The 22280-nt window shown below is 34.0% G+C and overlaps 3 protein-coding genes across 3 annotated transcripts; all 3 read right to left on the minus strand.

Moving 5' to 3' along the window:
* Window positions 1-3788: 3788 nt before the first annotated feature.
* Window positions 3789-4637, minus strand: LOC127942265 (uracil nucleotide/cysteinyl leukotriene receptor-like). Its single transcript, XM_052537952.1, has one exon. The coding sequence runs from the start codon at window positions 4635-4637 to the stop codon at window positions 3789-3791; it is 849 nt and encodes a 282-aa protein (XP_052393912.1).
* A 7343-nt stretch (window positions 4638-11980) lies between these two features.
* LOC127942266 (G-protein coupled receptor 4-like) lies at window positions 11981-12808 on the minus strand. Its single transcript, XM_052537953.1, has one exon. The coding sequence runs from the start codon at window positions 12806-12808 to the stop codon at window positions 11981-11983; it is 828 nt and encodes a 275-aa protein (XP_052393913.1).
* A 3783-nt stretch (window positions 12809-16591) lies between these two features.
* On the minus strand, window positions 16592-17437 carry LOC127942267 (hydroxycarboxylic acid receptor 2-like). The gene has a single exon (XM_052537955.1). It carries the CDS (start codon window positions 17435-17437, stop codon window positions 16592-16594), a length of 846 nt encoding a protein of 281 aa, XP_052393915.1.
* Between the last annotated feature and the right edge of the window lie 4843 nt (window positions 17438-22280).

Consider the following 22280-nt stretch of genomic DNA (forward strand, 5'->3'; position numbering starts at 1 on the left):
TAATCTATTGAATTAGCGAATAAGTGGAATTTAATCACCTTGCGAGTGAATATCCAGTCGCTCTGAATGTGTAGAAACCTGTGCTGTGTTTTGTAGACTTCACAACTGTCACAAGTATACACTGTATGTGTATGACTTCATCTGCCTCACAGCATAAATCATCATATATTCAAATATATTAATTAAACATAATGTTCAAAAAGACAGTCATATATCTTACTAAACATTTGAATGGAGTAATACTGACTCAGTTGAATTTAAAATTGTTAACCAATGCACATGTCTACACAATATTTAACTGACTCACATAATCAATACCAAGGGCAACAACAGTACATATTTGAAAAAGCAGGCCAGTGCTGATTTTTTAGCAAATAAAAAATGACAGACTTGCAGCAATCAGCAGACCGGCAGGAAACTAGATCCAAGTTTATGTTGAGCAATCAAATGTACAACTATAAGTTTGTTTTTGATGGTGGATCATTTTTAATAAACATGCAGACAGTCACACAAATACATTCGATCAGATATTTAATGATCGATTTGAAAAGGGAAGGTTTTCTTTTCCCATACATGATGAAATTATGCTGTGATTAAATTTTAGTTCCAAGGAAATAATCTCCGGGCAAGCATCAAAATTAAAAAAAAAATATATGTATATTGATAAAGCAATTTACTGCTAAAATCTCCAAACCCAGAAAGACTACAATAACCCAAACAATCATGATAAAATGCAAACAAAAGTGAGACAAATACTACAACAACAAAAATTAGAATGTCTGTTGAGCAGCCATCAAAATAAAATGTTAGTTATATTATGATATTAAGCAAAAAGTCTAATTCTCAAATGACTGCTAGTTAACATGTAGTTACAAAGTTATTTATAGGTAGCTGCATGTCTAAAGTGGACTATCAAAATAAAGTGTTACCCAAAACTTTATGGCTCTGGACGTAACAACCACAAACAAATCAAATCTATTAGTAATAACCACATCTAATGAGCACACAGAATGGAGTTAAAGTGGCTGTAAGAAGTCTATGATGTGGTTTGGTAAGATCTAAAAACAATCATGATTTATGGAAAATGAAGACAGGAGAGTTTTCCAGCCCGGTTCAGATAAAGAACAGGCTGAACGAAACCACCCAAAATAAAACAAAATAATCCAACAATAAACAGTTCAGGAATATACATTTTGCTTAGAATGAGAATCAATCCTGAGACAATAAATGGCACATACAGAACAAACATGTTCACAGTAGTTATTAAAATGAGCTGAAATGCTCTTCTCTTCATGTGGTTTTCCTCCTCTCTCTCTCTCGCTCTCTCTCCTGGTCCTGACTGCTTCAGAGCTCTGAGAACAGCCACACAGCAGAACAACTGGATAGAGAACAAGAGGAGAAACTGGAGAGAGAACAAATATGAATAAAAATAAAACAAGACTTCAGTGAACAAGCTGAATAAACAGGATCCAAGAGTGATTATCCAGGCCAGAGTGCAGCAGATCACTCTGTATCTGAGAGGTTTGTACTTCAGAAAGGTGACAGGATGAACCACTGCCAGGTAACGCTCAACACACATCAGACACTGAAACAGAGGACGACCAGTGATGGCGAGTCCTAATAAACAATCAGTTATTGTCTTGAGAACCGACCAATAATCCATTAGAGAGAGCAAAGAATTAAGAGAATTACCAATCTCACAAACAGAGAGATTGAGGATGAAGAACTCTGATGTAACTCCACTTCCTGTTCCTGTGACAATGAGCCATAAAACATAAGAGTGTGTAGGAAAGCCAAACAGAACATATAAAATGTCCAGAATCTTCATTAGCACCGAGTAAAGAGTTGTGGAGTTTGTAGATGCTTCAAATGTGGTGTAGTTCACTGTAGAGTTATCCATTTCCTTACCTTATCTCCTTATTCCACAGCTCAAAAGCTCACAGATAATGTAAAACTTCTATGAAATAAAATGGACAGGATCAGGTTGGAGATTCACAAAAAAAAAAAGAAGAAAGAAAGAACATGAAAAAAAAAATCATAACTTGTTCACTTCTTCATTCCAAAAATGTATTACTGCCTTTTTTCTGTACAACTGTGATTTTACATATAATTAAATACAAACAAGTCATTGTTGTTCAGACTCCAACATTCTTCTAAATGTCTAGAATATTGTGACATAATTTTCATTTTGGTTAAAAAAATCCCTTTAAACATAATGATCATCTTTTCCCAAATAAGTTTTCAATATATAGAAACTGATCTAATTTAAGCAATTATTTGAAAATATTAATGCTGGCAGTGCAAGCTGATGATGGTGATGCTTACGATGAATGCCCATTTATGACTCTCAAGCAGTATCAGACTTCACATACAGATTGAGTGATACAAAGACAAAACAAGTAAACAAAAACAGTAAGATCTGAAGTAATAAATAAATAATACACTCTAGAGTACTTTACTTGTTAAGTATGCATTCATAAAAAAAATGTGTTACCTGAAGAGTGACTGTCCAGTCTCTGTGCATGGTCCTGTAAATCTCTGTATTGTGGTTTGTATTCTGACTTCACTGCTGTCACAAGAACATTTGTTCATGATTTCACTTAATCTACACGTCAAATAAATCATAACATTATCAAATATCTAAAGTGAACAAAAACAATTTTGATAAATATTGAGTAAACACTGGAAACAAATGATTTTGGATTTGAAATGGTTAAGCAAGACATATTTTATACAATATTTGACTAACATGAGAAACACACAATTTGCTTTGTATTGTTAATACATCTGTAGTATGTACAAATGATATGAAACGTAATAATTTAAATTATCACCAGTGGTGAATTACTCAATTAACTAACATATACCCAGCAACTTAAGCAATGAGTTAATGAGTCTCAAAAGAAAATGAGTCTCAAAAAAAAAAAAAAAAGTACGATAATAGCACCAAGTAAATAAATAGTGAAGAAAGATGAGGGGCAAAGGAATCTCAACTTTCTTTGAACATATTCATGAATCAAACTTTGCATGATAACCATTAAAAAACTCATTATATCACCCATCTCCGACTCTCAAGCGCATTGAAGTTGAATTAAGTGTAGTGCTGTTGTAATTTAGTAAAATGATCACATTATTTGTGTTTTTAATATTTTTAAATGAACAAACTAAAAACAACAATTATTTATCAACAAAGGTATGATTGAAAGGTAAATTAGAGTTAAATAGAGTTCAAATTTAAATTCTTACAAAATTGTATATGACTCTATTCATAATAATAATAAGATTATATAGTTATCTTATTTATATTGATTGTAAAAGTTTATCACCTGAAAATGTCCAGAATGTCCAGGCTGTGATGTGTATAAATGTGTGCTCTGTGTGTTTTCTAGACTGACTTCACAGGAAAAAAATATATCTGTGCATGATTTCTGCTACATATCATAGAAAGCACCAGATGTGTAGAAGCAAATAAAGCTCAGTTTATGAATCAAAACATTGACACGGGTGTAGATATAGACAATTATTAGTAGTAATAGTAGTATTTATTATTATTATTTACCTGAATGTAAATACAATGAATTTGTATTTTTAGTGTTAAAAGAAAAAGGCACTGAAACACTTCAAGTTTGATCTGTTAAAAAGGTGTAATTTATTAAGGATCTCTCAAAATACACAGTACTCAATGAAAACACTAACATGTTCTGGCACATTCCCATCCCATTAAACTAAAGTTATCAAACAGAACATTATTAAGCAGTCTGATTTAGTAAAATTGACAATTGCAGGTTTTATGGGGAACAGAGACATGAGGGTTTCCCAGCCCGGTGCAGATAAAGAACCGGCTGAACAAAACCACCCACAATAAAACAAATAATACCAATAGACAAAGTTTCATCAAAACTGTGTGTCAGCATGTAAACGAATCCTGAAACAGTGAAGGGCATATATGTCATCATCATGTTTATGGTAGTTATTAAAATAAGATAAAATGCTTTTCTTTTTATGGGATTTTCCTCCTCTCTCTCTCTCCCTCTCTCTCCTGGTCCTGACTGCTTCAGAGCTCTGAGAACAGCCACAAGACAAAACAACTGAATGCAGAAGGGGAGAAGGAACTGAATCGAGTTTATGCATGCATAAATGTGGAAGTTAAGTAAGACTAAAGTAAATATGCTACACAAACAAGAGCAAAAACTAAATAACCAGACCACAGTGCAGCAGATCACTCTGTATCTGAGAGGTTTGTACTTCAGAAAGGTTACAGGATGAACCACTGCCAGGTAACGCTCAACACACATCAGACACTGAAACAGAGGACGACCAGTGATGGCGAGTCCTACTAAAAAATATGTTAATAATGTGACACTTGAAAACCAAGAACTATTATCAAGCACAGTGAACAAAGAGTTCAGACAGTTTCCAATCTCACAAACAGAGAGATTGAGGATGAAGAACTCTGATGCAACTCCACTTCCTGTTCCTGTGATGATGAGCCATATCACATAGGGGTGTGCAGGAAGGCCAAACAGAAAATTGATGCAGTGTACACTCAACTTTACACTGCTCAATATCCCAATGTATTGAGCTATGGAGTTTGTAGAAACAGCAGATGTGGTGAAGTTCCCTGTAGAGTTATTCATTGTCTCCTCATCTTTCTTCACTGCCCAGAAGATAACCAAATATATGTGCAAAATTTGCAATATTGTGATCACTAGGAACAAAATGGGGGTACATTTATTTAAAATGGGCCATTTGGTTATGGTGACCAGCTAAGACACACACACACACACACACACACACACATTATATATATATATATATATATATATATATATATATATATATATATATATATAATTTCCTATAAAGCTGCACGATACATGCAGAGCATTTCACATCAGAACTTATACCAAACATGCAAGAAGCTATGTAATATCATTTAGATTTTTTTCACATTTATACAACACTTAATTTACACAAAAAAATAATTACTAGGTACTAGTTTTTAATTTACTGACTTAAACAACTACTAACACTCTTATGGGATATTATGCAAGAATTTAATTCAGGCAAGACTAAAAAGGTGATTAGATTGAACATACCCTACCTCTCTTTGGAAAAGTTAACAAATTATCTTCGATGACAATGCTGTCATATTTTATGTTGTTTTGTAATTATATATCATCTTATTTTAAGACATTATCACTGATAAGCATGTATTTTTAATCTTCAGTAAAACTACAATCTCACTACGCTTCACACTAGCATGCAAAATTTCAGTGGACACTGACTGTAATAGTGTAAAGGTGAAATTATTTGTGTTATAAAATGCAGCGGATTTTAAAAGCACTAAAATTCTATTTAGCTGCTCACACACTTTAAAGAATAGCAGATAATATTCATCCATTCAGCTATTTTCAAAACACTCCTGAATTATTTACAACCTTTACATTCATATAGAAAATCGAATGAGAAGTCACCTGAAGAGTGAATATCCAGTCTCTTTGTATGTGCACAAATCTCTGTGCTGTTTTGTAGACTGACTTCACAGTCTCGGGAATATATGTGTATGACTTCAAATGACGTCAGAACTTACACCAAATGCGCAAGAAGTAATATACAGTAATGTAATTTTGTAAAAATGACACCGCAGTCACATTTTTGAACACTTTATTTACATAAAAATACTTCTACTAATTTTACCTAACTTTTAAGTTACCAACTTAAAAACTTACTAACCACCTTACGTGATATTGTGCAAGGATGCAGGCAAGACTTATAAAAAGGTGATTTGATTGAACAGACCCTCCCTGTCTTTGGAAAAGAAAATAAATTATCCTCGATGACAATGTTGTTATGTTGTTTTCATCTGACAGCCAATGATTAACCTTATCTTGGGGTGACACTGAAATTGTTCAACAAAGCCACATTTATCAGCTGACCATTAACTAATACTAACAAAAGAATAATTATAATCATTATTTGACATGTAGCCTATAAACGTCGATCTTCTTTCAACAGCTTTCATAAATCTGAATCTGGCCTGCACAGGTGCAACACTTATCACCTGTTATGCAAATGTATTTATCATTTGTCAAATGAAAGACATAAACTTTTCAATATATGTGTGATGGGATTGCAGGTCAAATTAAATAATTTCTGTCAGATGATCCTCAATTTGGTAAGCACACACACACACACACACACACACACACACACACACACACACACACACACACACACACACACACACACACACACACACACATTTATATATATATATATATATATATATATATATATATATATATATATATATATATATAATCTTATTTAATAAACCCCACCAATACCAAAATACCCCACCAATAATTTTTATAGCTTCTTGAAATTGCCTTTTAAGGTATGAGCCAAAATGCTCTGTTTCTGTGTATGTCCCCTTTAAATGAAAATGAGCTGGTGGTGCCACTTCCCTTCCACTGTTGCCAATCTGTGGTATTCCTGCGGAATTCGGCTACTTTAACACTTTTGCCGAGGATTGCATTTCATGTCCACGGGAGGTTTTTTTGTGAAAATCTGGCAACCCTGCTCCCTTTTCAAAAGAGTGCAGAGCTTCAAGAACTCATGCTGACGGGCAAAACGGTGTTACGGTGATCATGTTACTGACCTCACACATTGCTTCCAAATGCAAATTTTAACTACCACATTCCTATTCACGGAAGAATATTGGTAGCACGTGAAGGCAGCATTAGTGAAAACAGGCATTCACAATTGTAACTTTAGCAACATTAGCCCTGCAGAGAGCCAGTAATCTCTTTTGGAAAACAAAATATGATGCGTGATGCTTACTTTGTCTCGAGTCTGGACATTTGCGCACAAAGCATTGGTATCGATCCTTCTTTCAGAAGCAATCTTTGCACTACTCCAGCACTGAATGGCCCTCGTTTGTGAGGCAATCGAGTCCAGTATTAAATGTTAGTACAAACTATAGGACTTTTCTGTTTTTTCCGGAACAGTTCCTTCAAAAATAAAAAAGTTAACCACCATGTCCTCAGTGGTCTATGGAGACTCCTATGTTTGTTGGTGCATCCCAACACATGACATTTTTAATGGCTCTTTGGTGCTGACATTTAACCTCCAGCAGCTACAGCAAGAGAACAGTAATGGCAGACCGCAGCTTCTCACTCAGGGCTGTGTATATGCTAATAGGGCAGAAAGCGTTACAAATGGCCGGAACTTTCATCAATTTTTCAAAACATTCAAATAAAAAAGCCTTTACATTCAGCATTCTTTTTCAGTAGATCAATCAATAATCAACTATTTTATTTTGGTCCTGACAAGACTTTTCAAAAATGTATAAATAAACAAAATTTCAGAAAAAGGTGTAAGCCGAAGCCTTGCTTATTATTCCATCCTTAACTGAGGAGCGAAACTTTTTACTAAGTTAGATAATACAAGATAAACAACGTTACATAAACATTTCCCAAAATGTACATACATAATTCAAAATATTCATATCAAAAATACAAATTCCAGCTATTACAAAATTCCAGTTATCAAAATGGAAAATAACAATGGGTGTCAATGAAGAAAATAAAACACACAAACAAAAGGAAACTATTTGCAACATATACATCTAATTAACACACATAATAGAGTTAATGTGTCTGTGAGAAAGTCTTTGAGGCAGTTTTTTTTATTTAAATCAACAGAAAACTGAATGAAAGCAGAAAATACAGTACAGGTTCTGGTGTCATAAACACAATTTAAATGAAAATGGAGGAAAAGAAAAGAAAATGTATTATTGTCCGATCTTTAAACAACTTCAGGGTCACACTTATTAAAACCATGTTTTTGGTGCTAAAAATATGAATACACATGGCCCTTAAAATTTTATTAAAAACAAAGACAGCAGAGTTTTCCAGCCCTTTTTAGATAAAGAACAGGCTAAACATAACCAGCCAAAATAAAACAATATAATCCAACAGTTATAATATCCTGAAAGTACCTTTGAGTCAGAATAAAAAACAATCCTGATATAATAAATGGCACATAAATGGCACCCATGTTCATAGTAGTTATTAGAATGAGGTGAAATGCTCTTCTCTTCATCTGGTTTTCCTCATTTCTCTCTCTCCCCCTTTCTCCTGGTCCTGACTGCTTCAGAGCTCTGAGAACAGCCACACAGCAGAACAACTGGATGAAGAAGAAGAGCAGGTACTGCATTGAGAAGAACCATGGATATATATTTGGAAACAAGTCTAATATAAAGATGAGGCACAGGCAGGACCCAAGAGTTATTATCCAGGTCACAGAGCAGCATATCACTCTGTATCTGAGAGGTTTGTATTTCAGAAAGGTAACAGGATGAACCACTGCCAGGTAACGCTCAACACAGATAAGACACTGAAACAGAGGACGACCAGTGATGCCTAGTCCTGTTAAAAAATGCATTAATGGCATGAGACTTGGATCCCAACTGTAAAGTGTAGAGATCAAAGAGCTCAAACAGTTAACAATCTCACAAAAAGTGAGATTGAGGATGAAGAACTCTGATGCAACTCCACTTCCTGTTCCTGTGATGATTAGCCATAAAACATAGGAGTACAAAGGAAGACCAAACACAAGATTGAAAATGTCCAGAATGTTAAGTGGCCCGCGTAAAAATATTGTGGAGTTTGTAGATGCTTCAGATGTGGTGAAGTTCACTATAGAGTTATCCATCTTCGTAACTGTCCCACAGTTCAAATGCTCACAGAGCATGTATTATTTCTATGGGGAGAAAATGGACAAAATAAGGCTTGTGTTGTAATCATTGTTTATACAATAATTTAAATGGATAGTTTATCCAAAAGTTTATCCAAACCTCTATCATTTACTCACCCTCATGTCAGTTTAAGTTCATACAATAAAAGTCAAACGGGTCAATGTAATATGGACCCCTATTCTTCAAAATATCTCCATTTTGTGTTCCACAGAAGAAACATAATTATCATTATATCACTAAACTAAATCTATATAGCAACATATAGCATCTGCTTGATTTGTCCCTAATTGCCCTAATTGCTTCCTTCCTGACCTACTGTATAATCACATTTACAATGTGGTTTCAGGATAATTGTCCTTCTTAACACAGACATAATAAAATTGAGAAAATATGTCTGCATTTAAAACATATATAAAAAAAAAATCCTGCACAGAAATCATATACACCAATCTTTGCGTGTAGTTTCAAAGCTATAGTCTTTGAAATATTTTACAGCTTGGCTTATTTACTTTATTTACTGACACAAGATGTCTGAGTGAACAGCCAAAACAAGTAAACAAAAAAATAAGATCTGAAGTCACATTTTCAACACTTCCCAGTATACATAACCCAGAACACTTGAAATTGAAATTCCATTATTGATAAGAAGGTAGCATTTATTTTTACAATGATTTTACAATCATACAGAGTTTATAAGAGGAATGTGTCACCTGAAGAGTGAATGTCCAGTCTTTCTGTGTGAGATAAATCTCTGTGCTGTGTTAGGTAGACTGAATTTACAGCTGTCACAAGAACAAATGTGTGACTTCATGACTTAATCTACACATGACATAAAACATAACATATGCAAATATTTCAAGTAAACCAAAAATGGTTTATTTGCTCATTTTTGAGCAAACTTTGGAGCCTACTTGACATGGTTCAGGAAGGCACATTTTAGAAAACATTCAACTGTGTGCTGATTTTCATCCAGCTTTGTATTGTTACTTTGTTGGTTATATATGTTAATCACCAATGTGTATTTAACTGCACCCATATCTCCTTATTTATTTTTCAGCAAAAATTTAACTTTTTAATGCATAGACAAGTTGTTTTAAAAGCTCATCTTGACAATGGTAAATGCCAATTTAGTTATCATGTATCAAGGATATCAAGTTCTCAGGAAGGAACCGGTTGAGCCGGTGTCATTAGAAGTCAAGAAATTGGGTCCGCTTAGGACCCTGAGCAATCCCATTGGCTCAATGAACCTACAGTGGTTATTATTTTTAGCGTCTGATTACAATTTCTGCAAAATCATGCTTTGATTTATGTTGTTTTAACTTCTTTATAATGACCATTAATGTCTTTTAAATGACATGTTTCATACGCTAGTATTTAACCGAAGCTATAGGTTGTGAAATCAAAAAATTATCCTTTTTTTTCTTCTTCTTCTTTTTTTTTTTTTTTTACTCACGTACTAGCATAGCATACAGCTTCCTGATTAGCCTACTAGGTTAGCTTAACTCATTTGTTACAACAAACACTTACAACAAGCTACCGCGATAACAACTTGTTTAGGCATTTAAAACAGCTAATGCCTTGGTCCTAAGTGGACCCGATTTCTCATGACACCTGTCTACATAAGCTAACTGAATCACACTTTAGTTCCGGGTTGATGACACAGGACGCAGAGCCGAAGTAGCATGATCGACTTAAAAAGAACAGAATGAGCTGGTTTAACCAACTGTCGAAGTTTGCCATGGATTGCCAAGGATTCCGACGTGTAAGTTGCACTGCTTGTGTACCACTGAGGACTTGAATGATCCTGATACATAATGTTGCTTTATAACAAACAAAACATGGGCTACCAGAGATATGCCTATGAATCGATTTATTAAAAAGCGAACAGCATTAATGAGGCACAGGTGAAATCAATGAGTGCTGATGAGTCTGTGCAAAGGATTGTTGGGAATGAGTGGCAATGGTACGTGCTGGAGTGCCCTCTGGTGGAAAAGCAGGGCACTCATGCTGAAGATCGTGACAGATGGTAAAGTATAAATATAAATCAAGCCTAAAGGAAACATGCATCCTAAATTTGAGCCAAGAGTGATTATCCAGACCACAGTGCAGCAAATCACTCTAAACCACTGCAAACAAGTTCATAAATAAAGTTCAAAATGCATAATTAATTCTAAAGTCAATGGTAACCCACTAGTGATTCAAGTATGGTCAAATTCCTTATTAGGAATTACTTATTATTTGGATCAGCATTCTAAAGTGAAAAACAAAATAACTCTCTAGTAATTACTGAAATCATTGTAAGCATTCATTTTTAAATTCATTTTGAAGAATTTGGTAATACTTGAGTGACTAGTGGGTTACCATGGCCTTTCACTTAAGAATAATGATCCAAATAATTAATAATTCCTTTACAAGGAATCTACAAGAATGAAATCTACAAGGTTAAAAAATAAATGGTCAATTCCATCTGTAAAGCAGAAATTATTAGTGGAAAAGTGAATGTTTAGTCTTCCCAAACACTCTTTATTTTGAATCTGGCCAGCACAGGTGCCACTCATTCAACACATGATATGGAAATTTTATGGCCATTCATGTCAAAATGAAATAGAAAAATCATCTACACATCTTTGTTATGATTGGATAGTATTCAAGGTGGAACTCGGCTATATCAATCATGGACAATCTGATAAACACACTTCAAATAAAAATGATGACAGGGAGCCACACTAACATGTTCCGAGCCACTTTAAAAAAGCCTCAAGTAGTATAAAATACCACACAATTATATGATACATATAGATGGCTTAAAATATTCACCCAGAAACAGTTGAAAGAAGCAATGAATCACATTTAAAAAAAATCTGAAATCACAATTTCCAACCACTCAGTCATCTGTTAAACACACACACACACACACACACACAAAAACTGACCAAATCTGCGTAATGACAACAATCAGAAATACAGTTGCATCTCCCCTGATAAACAGTTAATGACAAGAGTCCTAAAACCACAAAGGCACACACAAGATATATCTCATATAGCATATACAGTATGCCAAAAAAAAAAAAAAAAACTAAGTTCATGGAGGTGTTTGATTTTATTTTGAGCTATATTACATAAAAACAAAACCTTAATTTAGAGCAGAGAAATAGCTACAAGGAAACAAGGGATTTTTTGTTTTGTTTTTTACCATTGATATAACAATAGCAGGTCTTATAAGAGGCAAGAGAGTTTTCTAGCACGGTGCAGATAAAGAACAGGCTGAACAAAACCAGCTAGCACATAACAAAACAAACCAGGGACCCATTGTGCCTCAAAAACCTTTTCAGTGACAATGGTTAAAAACCCTGAAATACAGTATGGGGCATATGTGATGACCATTGTCACTGTTGTTATGAGAATGAGATGAAACGCTTTTCTCTTCATGTGGTTTTCCTCCTCTCTTTCTCTCGCTCTCTCTCCTGGTCCTGACTGCTTCAAAGCTCTGAGAACAGCCACAAGACAAAACAACTGGATAAGGAAGAAGAAAAGGAACTGAACTGACAAGAACCACATATGTACAATGAAGTGTCTGAGTATAGTAAACATGCAGCAGAAACAGGAGCCAAGAGTGATTATCCAGGCCACAGTGCAGCAGATCACTCTGTATCTGAGAGGTTTGTACTTCAGAAAGGTTACAGGATGAACCACTGCCAGGTAACGCTCAACACACATCAGACACTGAAACAGAGGACGACCACTAATCATTAGTCCTATTAAAAATAATTTAAAATCCACTATACATGAAAACCATTGTGACAGTACAAAGGTCAAACAATTCACACAGAAACCAATCTCAGAAACAGAGAGATTGAGGATGAAGAACTCTGATGCAACTCCACTTCCTGCTCCACTGATGATGAGCCATGCAACATAGCAGTGTGTAGGAAGACCAACCAGGAAACTAAAGCTGTGCATACAAATATTCACAGTTTCCACAATCCCAATGGCCTTAGTTGTCGATGGTTCAGGTAAGGTGAAGTTCAATGTAGAGTTATTCATCTCCTCTGTGCTTGTCTTGTCGTGTCAACAGCTCTCAAAACCTCATCTAGCTGTGATCCATGGGAAATAAGAAGTGCACATGAGTCTGGTAATTCATCAATACCAAAATAAACAGTGCAAACCAATATTAAATTATAAAATAAAAAATATAGTTCAGTAAATTCAGTAATTCTTAAGGTAATTAATTTCTCTGGTTCTATTTTATTCCCAACGAACTGATATCTTCTCTCCAGTAAAAATAAAAAGAGGCTTTTTATTTACTCAGTGAACGTTTTCTAAAAAACAAATCAACACAGTAGCAACGTTTCTTCTTATGAATTGTAAAAACAAGACCTTGAACCAATAAGAGGAAGTTATCACCTGAGAAGTTTACGTCCAGTCTCTGTCACACCAGTCACGGCTGTAACATGAATATCTGCAAGACTTTGTATGCTACACCTCACAAACAACACACGATATGCAAATAAAGTAAATAAATTTAAAGGTTGAAATATTTATGACTGACTTTGTTTGCATTATCCATTATATCTGCAGTGTAGACGACAAGGCTTATCTATGAAAAGGCAAAAATGGTTTCATAACAACACATTAGCGTATGAAAGTTTTAAATATTCAGTTAGAATTAAACATGAGAGTGGAATATTTAAAGAAAACAATTTTTTTGTGAAATTGGTGGGACTTTATCACTGTGTGTGTCTCAGCTCCATTATTCATAGCCAATGACCAGCGAGTCTAGGCCATTTCATTTCTAATCGCTCGACTGTACTAAATGTTTATTCTTATTATAGAGGACTTAACAAGAGATTGATGCTGTGCAGTTATTTATCTCCCATGTGTCTTTTTAGTTCAGCGGCTGACAAACATAACATTTACCCATCTCCTATTTAGAAACTACAGTAAAATGTGTCAATCAAAAACATATGCAAGGACGATGCAGAAACATGTAATCTAGTATGTATGCATATGCATATGAAAAATAATGAGATCATCAACAATAAACAGCATATAAAGGAAAACTTTGTGCGAAAAAGGACTGTGCAAGTTTTGGGGGCGTTGATTGAAGCGATCTGCTGCATCTTTGCTTTTATCATTCTACTGAACATGATCCACATGTATTTGATTAAAAACATGAATTTCTCTGCATTTTTCTCAAAATATAGTTTTTTTTTTTGTATGTATAAAACTAACATTAAAGTGTTGATAGAAAAAGAATGCTTTAGGCTAAAATAAAATAAAAAGTTGTTTAAAAGTAGGGTCTATGCTCTTCATTTTGATGTATTACATGTTCAGACATTGATAAAACAATAAATTAGATTAGATTAGATTAGATTAGATTAGATTAGATTAGATTAGATTAGATTAGATTAGATTAGATTAGATTAGATTAGATTAGATTCAACTTTATTGTCACTGCACATTTAAGGTACAAGGCAACGAAATGCAGTTAGCATCTAACCAGAAGTGCAATAAGCAGTAAGTACAGAATATACAAGGTCTACAATATGTACAATAACTATACAGATAAGTATTATGGACATAATTTACAGATTTAAATACTATTAGCATGATATACAGATAGGTGTACTATGAACATACTATAAAGGTGGATATTGTAAAGTGTATGTACACTATAGGCAGAACTATGAACATATGAACATAATTACACTATTGCAATGGACAGTAAAGTGCATAGAAAAATAATCTCATTATTTTTCATATGCATATGCATACATAATATTCTGGGGACCCTGACATTTTTGTAAAAATCAACAAAAATCTTGGAGGTGGCTAGCAACAAACTAGCAGGAAAAACACTAGCAGGAAAATTGAGCTGATCTTAAAGATAGAAATTGATCAGCTGACCTTAACATAAAAACTGAGACTAAATTAATATGCAAAATTATTATACCAAGCATTTAAAAAATAAAAAAGAACAAAAACGATTCAATCATCTGTGTTATGAAAGGATGTCAAATTTAATACAACAATCTCGATACGAAAGCTTACACTAAGGAATGGTGACTAAAAGGTCATGGACAAAACTTTAAAATGGGTTTTTAAAATGGTTAACTGTCTTAAATAAGGTCAAGCTCAAGATATTTTCATTTTATTCTACAACATAAAAATACATCAAAAGGCAGTAGCTATCAAGTGGCTAATTGGGACTACAGAGGTCATCATGGACATTAAACTCATCTACTCACTACCTTTTACACACTCGAGGTGCATTCTAACTAACTTCTTTTTTTTTTTTTTTTTTTAAATAAAGGTTGAATGAGTTGTTGAAGTTGTGCAAAAATAATGTTGTTAATTTCTAATTTAAGGAGAAAGATTACCTTAATGAACAAAATGTGTAATCAATCAATGGAAAAATCTACTTAAAAGCTACAATTCATATTAGCCACATATGATAAACACACTCTTAACAAACTCGGCAACTATCTGCAATTGTGTGACTTTGGAGCTCCCTACAGTTAAGTGAGTGAAATTCACAGTTGTAATGGATAGTTGTACATGTGCATCTGTAACCAGAGTTAGGTTAAGTAACTAAAATCTACTAATTTATCCACTACAAATTACTAATTACTGCTTTAAAATTGCAATTCGATTACATTACTGTTACTGCATGTAAAATGTCATCAGATTACTGATTACTTTCAAGTTACTTTGAAAAAATATCAAACCTAAAAATACACCATAAAGTGAAACTCATACAGTAGCTCTTTCAGGAATTTAATAGAGACTGAAAATATTACAGAAGTAATTTGACTTGAAGATTTAATCAATTTCTGAACTTAAGTTTAACATATATAACATCTATTAACTTCTTAATATTAACCTGCCTTACAATAAAAAACACAGTATTTCTCATACGATTAAATGTCATGCTTTTGAGAGTTGCATCTGTGTTCATTTTAGAGGACAGTTAAAGAAAACACATATCCAGGAGCATATTTACCCAGCAATTAATGTAAGATTTAAGTAAGTAAAAAAATATGATTATTTTATGATGAACAAAGGCAGGACATTTTTCCAGCACGGTGTAGATAAAGAAGAGGCTGTACAAAACCAGCCAAAATAAAACAAGTCAAACCAGTGAACCAAACTGATGGAGAACTGTCTGCTGTAAAAATGATAGAGAATCCTGTTACTGCAAATGGAAAAAAAATATAGAATAATCATAGTCACAGTAGTTATTAGAATAAGATAAAGTGCTTTTCTTTTCAGGGGATTTTCCTTGTGCATGAAGACCAAACAGGAATCTAGATTAATGATCCAGACAACAGTGCAGATGGCTCTATATCTGAGAGGTTTGCCCTTCAGAAAGGTTACAGGATGAACCACTGCCAGGTAATATTTCAATAGAGTTCAGCAGCTCAAAAACATAATAATGCAAACACAACCTAGGGTATCAAAATTGGAATGAACCAGGTATGATCTGAATGCAGACTGTAAATATTATTGGAAAAAAAAATCCAGTCTGTAATTCAACAAATTTTCATATTTAAACCCAAATGATTAAATGATTGCAAAATAAGGTTCTGTATATTCAGTAGCATACACATGCAAATTATAAATTTCCATGGTATTTCCAGTGACAATACTGGAAGTTCTGCACTTCTAGCCACACACGTCTCAATATCATCACTACCACCTTCTGACACATCAGAGTGATTTAACATTGCAGTAAAAGCAACACAAAAGGCAAAAAAAAAAAAAAAAGTCTCATTCAATAATAAAAAAAATATTAATAAGTACAATTTAGTAAAATATCACAATGTTTTATGGGGAACAGAAGAAGGGAAGTTTTCCATTCCGGTGCAGATAAAGAACAGGTTGCACAAAACCAGCCAGTACATAACAAATCAAACTAGGAGCCCAAACTCCCTGAATATTTTGTTTTGTCAGATTGGTAAATATTGCTGAAATAATAATCGGCACATACAGCATAACCATGTTCACAGTAGTTATTAGAATGAGATTAAATGCTCTTCTCTTCATGTGGTTTTCCTGCGTTCTCTCTCTCCCTCTCTCTCCTGGTCCTGACTGCTTCAGAGCTCTGAGAACAGCCACAAGACAAAACAACTGGATGGGGAGAAAGAAAACAAACTGTAGCATGAAGAACCATGTATGTCCAGTAATGTTGAATGAAGATAAAATATATATGCTGCACAAACAAGAACCAAGAGTGATTGTCCAGACCACAATGGAGCAGATGACTCTATATCTGAGAGGTTTGTAATTCAGAAAGGTTACAGGATGAAGCACTGCAAGGTAACGCTCAATACAGATCAGACACTGAAACAGAGGACGACCAGTGATGGAGAATCCTGTTAAAAACATTTGTAATATCAAGAAATGTGAAAACCAAACCGAAAGTACAAAGAAAAAGGTGTTCAGTGCGTTAGCAATCTCACAAACAGAGAGATTGAGCATGAAGAACTCTGATGCAATTCCACTTCCTGTTCCTGTGATGATGAGCCATATAATATAGGAGTGTGTAGGAAGACCAACCAGGAAACTGATGCTGTACATGCATATTTCCAGATGGTCCAGTGGCCCGATGGAATAAGTTGTGAAGTTTGTGGATGACTCACGTGTCGTAAATTTGAATGTGGAGTTGTTCATCTCTGGATGTGTCTTCTAAATTCAGCAGCTCATAAACTAATAATTAGCAAATTGTTATCTACAAAGAAGAGGTGATAAAAAAATAACCAAATCTGCTAAAATGACTGGATATCCAGTTTATACAGTTCAGTCCATAATTCTTCAACATTCAGGTTAAATCTGAATGACCAGAGTAACAACCTATGACATAAAAATATATGGGTCCATAAATTTAATTCAGACTGGATTTATTTAAACTGTTCTGTTCAATTAAACAGACGTTTTTAATTGTGTCATTTTAATCAGAAGCTAAATCGTTAACTTCACCCCAAACCTTTAGGCATTATCAGATGAACACACCAGGTGAAAAAGAAAAACTCTAAAATGTATTAAAAATGCACTTGAAATTCTAATATTTGATTTATAGTACAATTGTATTCCTAACATGCATACTTGAAGGTAATAAATAACTATGCTTGTACTTTTAAGAAATATGCTTAAACACAATTATGCTTATTTTATTCTTCCTTAAATATTTACTTTATTTGCATAAGAACTTAATAAAATGATACAGCTTTCAGTGGGTTTCAAGTATATGTATCTTATTTACAACCATATTTAGACCTACTGTGATATTTTTTTAATATTTATGTAATGAATGGACTTCAGCCTACTTTTCAAAAGGAGATATCTTGAAAAACCTATTTTAACATTTCAATATATTCTATAAATTATATTCATTCACTCATACATATATTATAGCTAGGTCTATAAACTATGCATACCAACTTATATTATACCAATGTATTATAAATATAATTTTGTCGACTATTGTTTGGTATTACTTGTTTGTTTGTATAAAGCTCGAGGATGAGGATGAGGATGTAGTCCAAGATTTGTAAGGAAAACTTAGTACAGTCATAGAAAATTCTATTGCATATCTATGTAAATTATAATTAATATAATGTTAAAAAACAACTGAATAATTATTTTTCCTTTCACAGACCCTGCGATGAAGAAATTTTCAAATACCATAGTGTCTGAATTCTAATTGTTTAGATGCAAGTCAAACTTTGGATCAGCCATTTGCAACTTTACCTTGACTTTGAAAGAAATATACTTTACTCACTTCTTTATATGTGAGTGCAGAAATTGAATTGTGATTCATTTCTGTTTAGTGATGGAATACTCATAGTGTACTTTCCAGTAATACAACATAAATATTTTTCAAACTGAATGAATTAGCTGTATTTTAATTTATTATAATTATTGGTCAAGCATTTATAAATGTGTCTGTAACTTTTAAAGTGATTACAACAATATATGTCTATACTGTTGTAATATGAAAGTTTTCCAGATTTGCAAGTGTGTACATGTGTCATTTTAATTGAATATATTATATACCACATTAGACAGATGAAAATAGCTTTATTACTAATAGTGTACAAGTAATGCATTTCTAATGAGCTGATATGCTACTGAAAATGTTCTTGAAAAATATTAAAATGAAACTTAAAATGTATTCAAACTGTTTTTCAAGAAATATAAAAGTGTATTTAAATATGATAAAGAAGTACAATTTATTTAATTAATTAAGTTAACTAAAAACATTAAAATGCACTGCATTTAAGCATATCTTAACATATCTTAACACGTATCATAAACATATCATTATACTTAAATTTGCTCCAAAATAACACATTTATTATACACTTAGTATTGTATAATAAATATATAATAAGCTCATCGAAATTAGTACAATTTAAGTCTATCTACTTTTTTACCCAGGAAGTAATGCTGTTGATTATTTATAAGTCTATAAACAAGAAGAATTTAAAAAGGGGGTTTATTACCTGGAGAGTGAAAGTCTGGACGCTCTGGATGTGCTTAAATCTGTGTGCTGTTTTGTAGACTGAATTTGCGGCTAATGCATTAAAATTTGTGCATGACTTCATCTAATACACATCAAATAAAACATCTCATATGCAAATAGTTAAAGTATCATTTACACATTTATCAAGTGACCCTGAACTTCAAAACATTATTTTTCATATTATACAAAAGAATTGTCAGTGTTTAATCTGCCCAAACAATCTTTCTACATCAGGCACTCACTGGCCAGCACAGGTGCACTCACTGAGCACCTAATATGCCTGTTTTTAGATAATATTTAAAAATATATTTTTTTAAATAATGAGATGGAAAATGCTTGGTCATTAAGTGATTTATTGAAAAAACAAACTAATAGCAAACATTCAAATTATTGTAGGACAGTGAAGGCTTTCATGAACTCATGCAGTCACTCTCTAAAATGAGTTGATTTATCATTAGCTTATAGATTATAGTTATCACAGTGTACAAGAAGTAAGGTACCAGTCTGATAAGTACTTCTGAGGACAAACTAATCCCTGGTTTTGAATATTATAATAACAGCAGTAGCAGGCTTCATAAGGAACAGAGACAGGAGAGTTTTCCAGTCCGGTTCAGATAAATAACACTCTGCACAAAACCAGCCAGAATATAACAAATCACAGCAGGAAACCAAACATCCTGAATCATTACTTTTGTCACAATTGTATACAACGCTGTGAGAGCAAGTGGCACATATATGATAACTATGGTTGCAGTTGTTACTAGAATGAGATAAATCACTCTTCTTATCTTGTCATTTTCCACATTTATCTTCTCCACTGGGAATAAGTCATCAAATCTGGGAGTTATCACTGAGGTGTCATGTAAATAATTTTTCCATATGTTCATATGAATAGCAATTGCCATCTGAATTGTGAGAGAAGTACTGAGTTGAATTGGTGATACATAAATGTGATTTCAATCTATGTGCTGTGACGACTGGGTGAAGGAGGAGCTGGAAACAAGTGCGAGTTTAACAATTTAATGAGAAAGGGACAAACAAACAAGAGTACAACAACAATGCTGGGAAGACGAAAATCCAAGATGGTGGGAAGACGGTGAGTAATCCAGATGATGATGGTGAGAAGGCGGTGAGTAATCCAGGTGATGATGGTGAGAAGGCGGTGAGTAATCCAGATGATGATGGTGAGAAGGCGGTGAGTAATCCAGGTGATGATGGTGAGAAGGCAGCAGGAGAGGATGGCAGGAACTGCGGGGAATAGAGCCGAAGGTAAGTCTGATGCTGAATGATAGAGCGGAGAGTGGATGAGGTTCCGGGGAAAGACACGGACATCCAACGCAAACGACACAGAAGCAAAAGACAGAGTACCGACATTAAACAACGTTCTCACAAACACAAGACGTGAGACAAGCCAATATATAGTGAGTGAGTAATGAGTGACAACTGTTGCTGATGACAATTAACAGAGACGCCCACAAGCTAATAAGTGCAGACGTGAAACACACAGACTTCACCACAAAGTGCAAAACCCAGAGATCACAGTTTACCTACCGTGACATGTGCAACCAATGTTCTCATAGGCTTTTACAGAGAAATTAAGCCCTGTAATTCTAAAAATAACCAAAATGTTTGTATTATTATTATTATTGTGCTGTAAATGTTGTTTCATTCAATGTCTTTTGTACAGATTGTTTGTGTAAGAACAAAATGCAATGTTGATTGAAAATAAACAGTTTACAGTTCCAATATTACAAAAAATAATAAAGAATAATTATGACTTCTTTCCTTTTTTAAACAATTACAATTACAAACAAATCCAGTGAATTAAATGCATGTACAATACACAGGAAGATTTTGCAGCAAAAGGTAGGTGCATCATTAAACTGCTGTAGTTTGAACGTGCTCCCTTTAAACCAGACCCTAGGTCGCCTTGCAAGATATCTTCTCAATGCATGTTTCTCAAAGTCTCCAGAAGTGTTTGCAATGTCTTCTTGCATTTGAAATACATAAGGAGTCTGGTTTTAATTTACACTGATGATTATGAAAAAATAAGTAAAAATATAAAAAATTAAAACAAAAATATTATTTTACCTGAAGTCTTTTATATTTAGACATTGAATCATGAACATCCACATTTTCATAAATTTCCTGGACAACTACAGAGATTGAGGGCGGATTAGAGTAGTAGATGTTTGAAGGACAGCCAATGACGTCCATAGGCTGGCATTATGCGAACAAACATAACAGGTAACTGGTAACATGAAGTGAGATTGACTCTTTTCAGCGCAGTTGTTTAGAATAAATTTTCTTACTTTTACGAGACAAAACTTATTTGTCATGCAATTTGATCTGTAATCTCCTCTCTCATGACCAAACAAGCAGTAGAGAAATGAGGAGCAGAAAAAATTCAGTTTCTACATCTGTTATTTTTCTAGTTCCGAAACTGGACGGAGGTAACGCACATTCAAGATGATAACTGTGAAGCAGATCCTCGCACAGATTCAGCCTGATGATTACTTCTTGCAGTGGATCTGAAGGATTCGTACTTCCACATCCAGACAGCCCCACATCACAGGCGCTTCCTCAGGCGTTTTACATTTGAGGGTGTGGCGTACCAGTTCAAAGTGTTGCCGCTCAGGCTGGCTCTGGCCCCCCGCATATTTACAATGTGCATGACTATAGCACTCGCTCCCCCTGAAGCTCAGTGGAATGTGCATACTGATCTCGACGACTGGTTAGTCATCGCATGGTCGAGAAGCGCTCTCTAAGAACACAAACACAGAACTCCTCACCCACCTGGCAGGATTGGGGCTGTCTGTGAACATTCAGAAGAGCACACTGCAGAGTTTCCTTCTGTTCGTGAAAGATCGAAAGATAACTCCATCCATATACCTCCATAACAGAAATGCTTATCCCAAAAACTATTTTTGTCCTTTTTCATCTTTCCCAAAATAACTTCATTCACATGCTAAATAACATTTTCGATCATAG

Source organism: Carassius gibelio, chromosome A21, assembly GCF_023724105.1.
Source record: "Carassius gibelio isolate Cgi1373 ecotype wild population from Czech Republic chromosome A21, carGib1.2-hapl.c, whole genome shotgun sequence".
In the NCBI taxonomy this organism is placed as follows: Eukaryota; Metazoa; Chordata; class Actinopteri; order Cypriniformes; family Cyprinidae; genus Carassius; species Carassius gibelio.

Coding starts and splice junctions, on each gene's coding strand:
- LOC127942266 (XM_052537953.1), bottom strand. CDS start 12,808: ATGAATAACTCTACATTGAACTTCACCTTACCTGAACCATCGACAACT.
- LOC127942267 (XM_052537955.1), bottom strand. CDS start 17,437: ATGAACAACTCCACATTCAAATTTACGACACGTGAGTCATCCACAAAC.
- LOC127942265 (XM_052537952.1), bottom strand. CDS start 4,637: ATGAATAACTCTACAGGGAACTTCACCACATCTGCTGTTTCTACAAAC.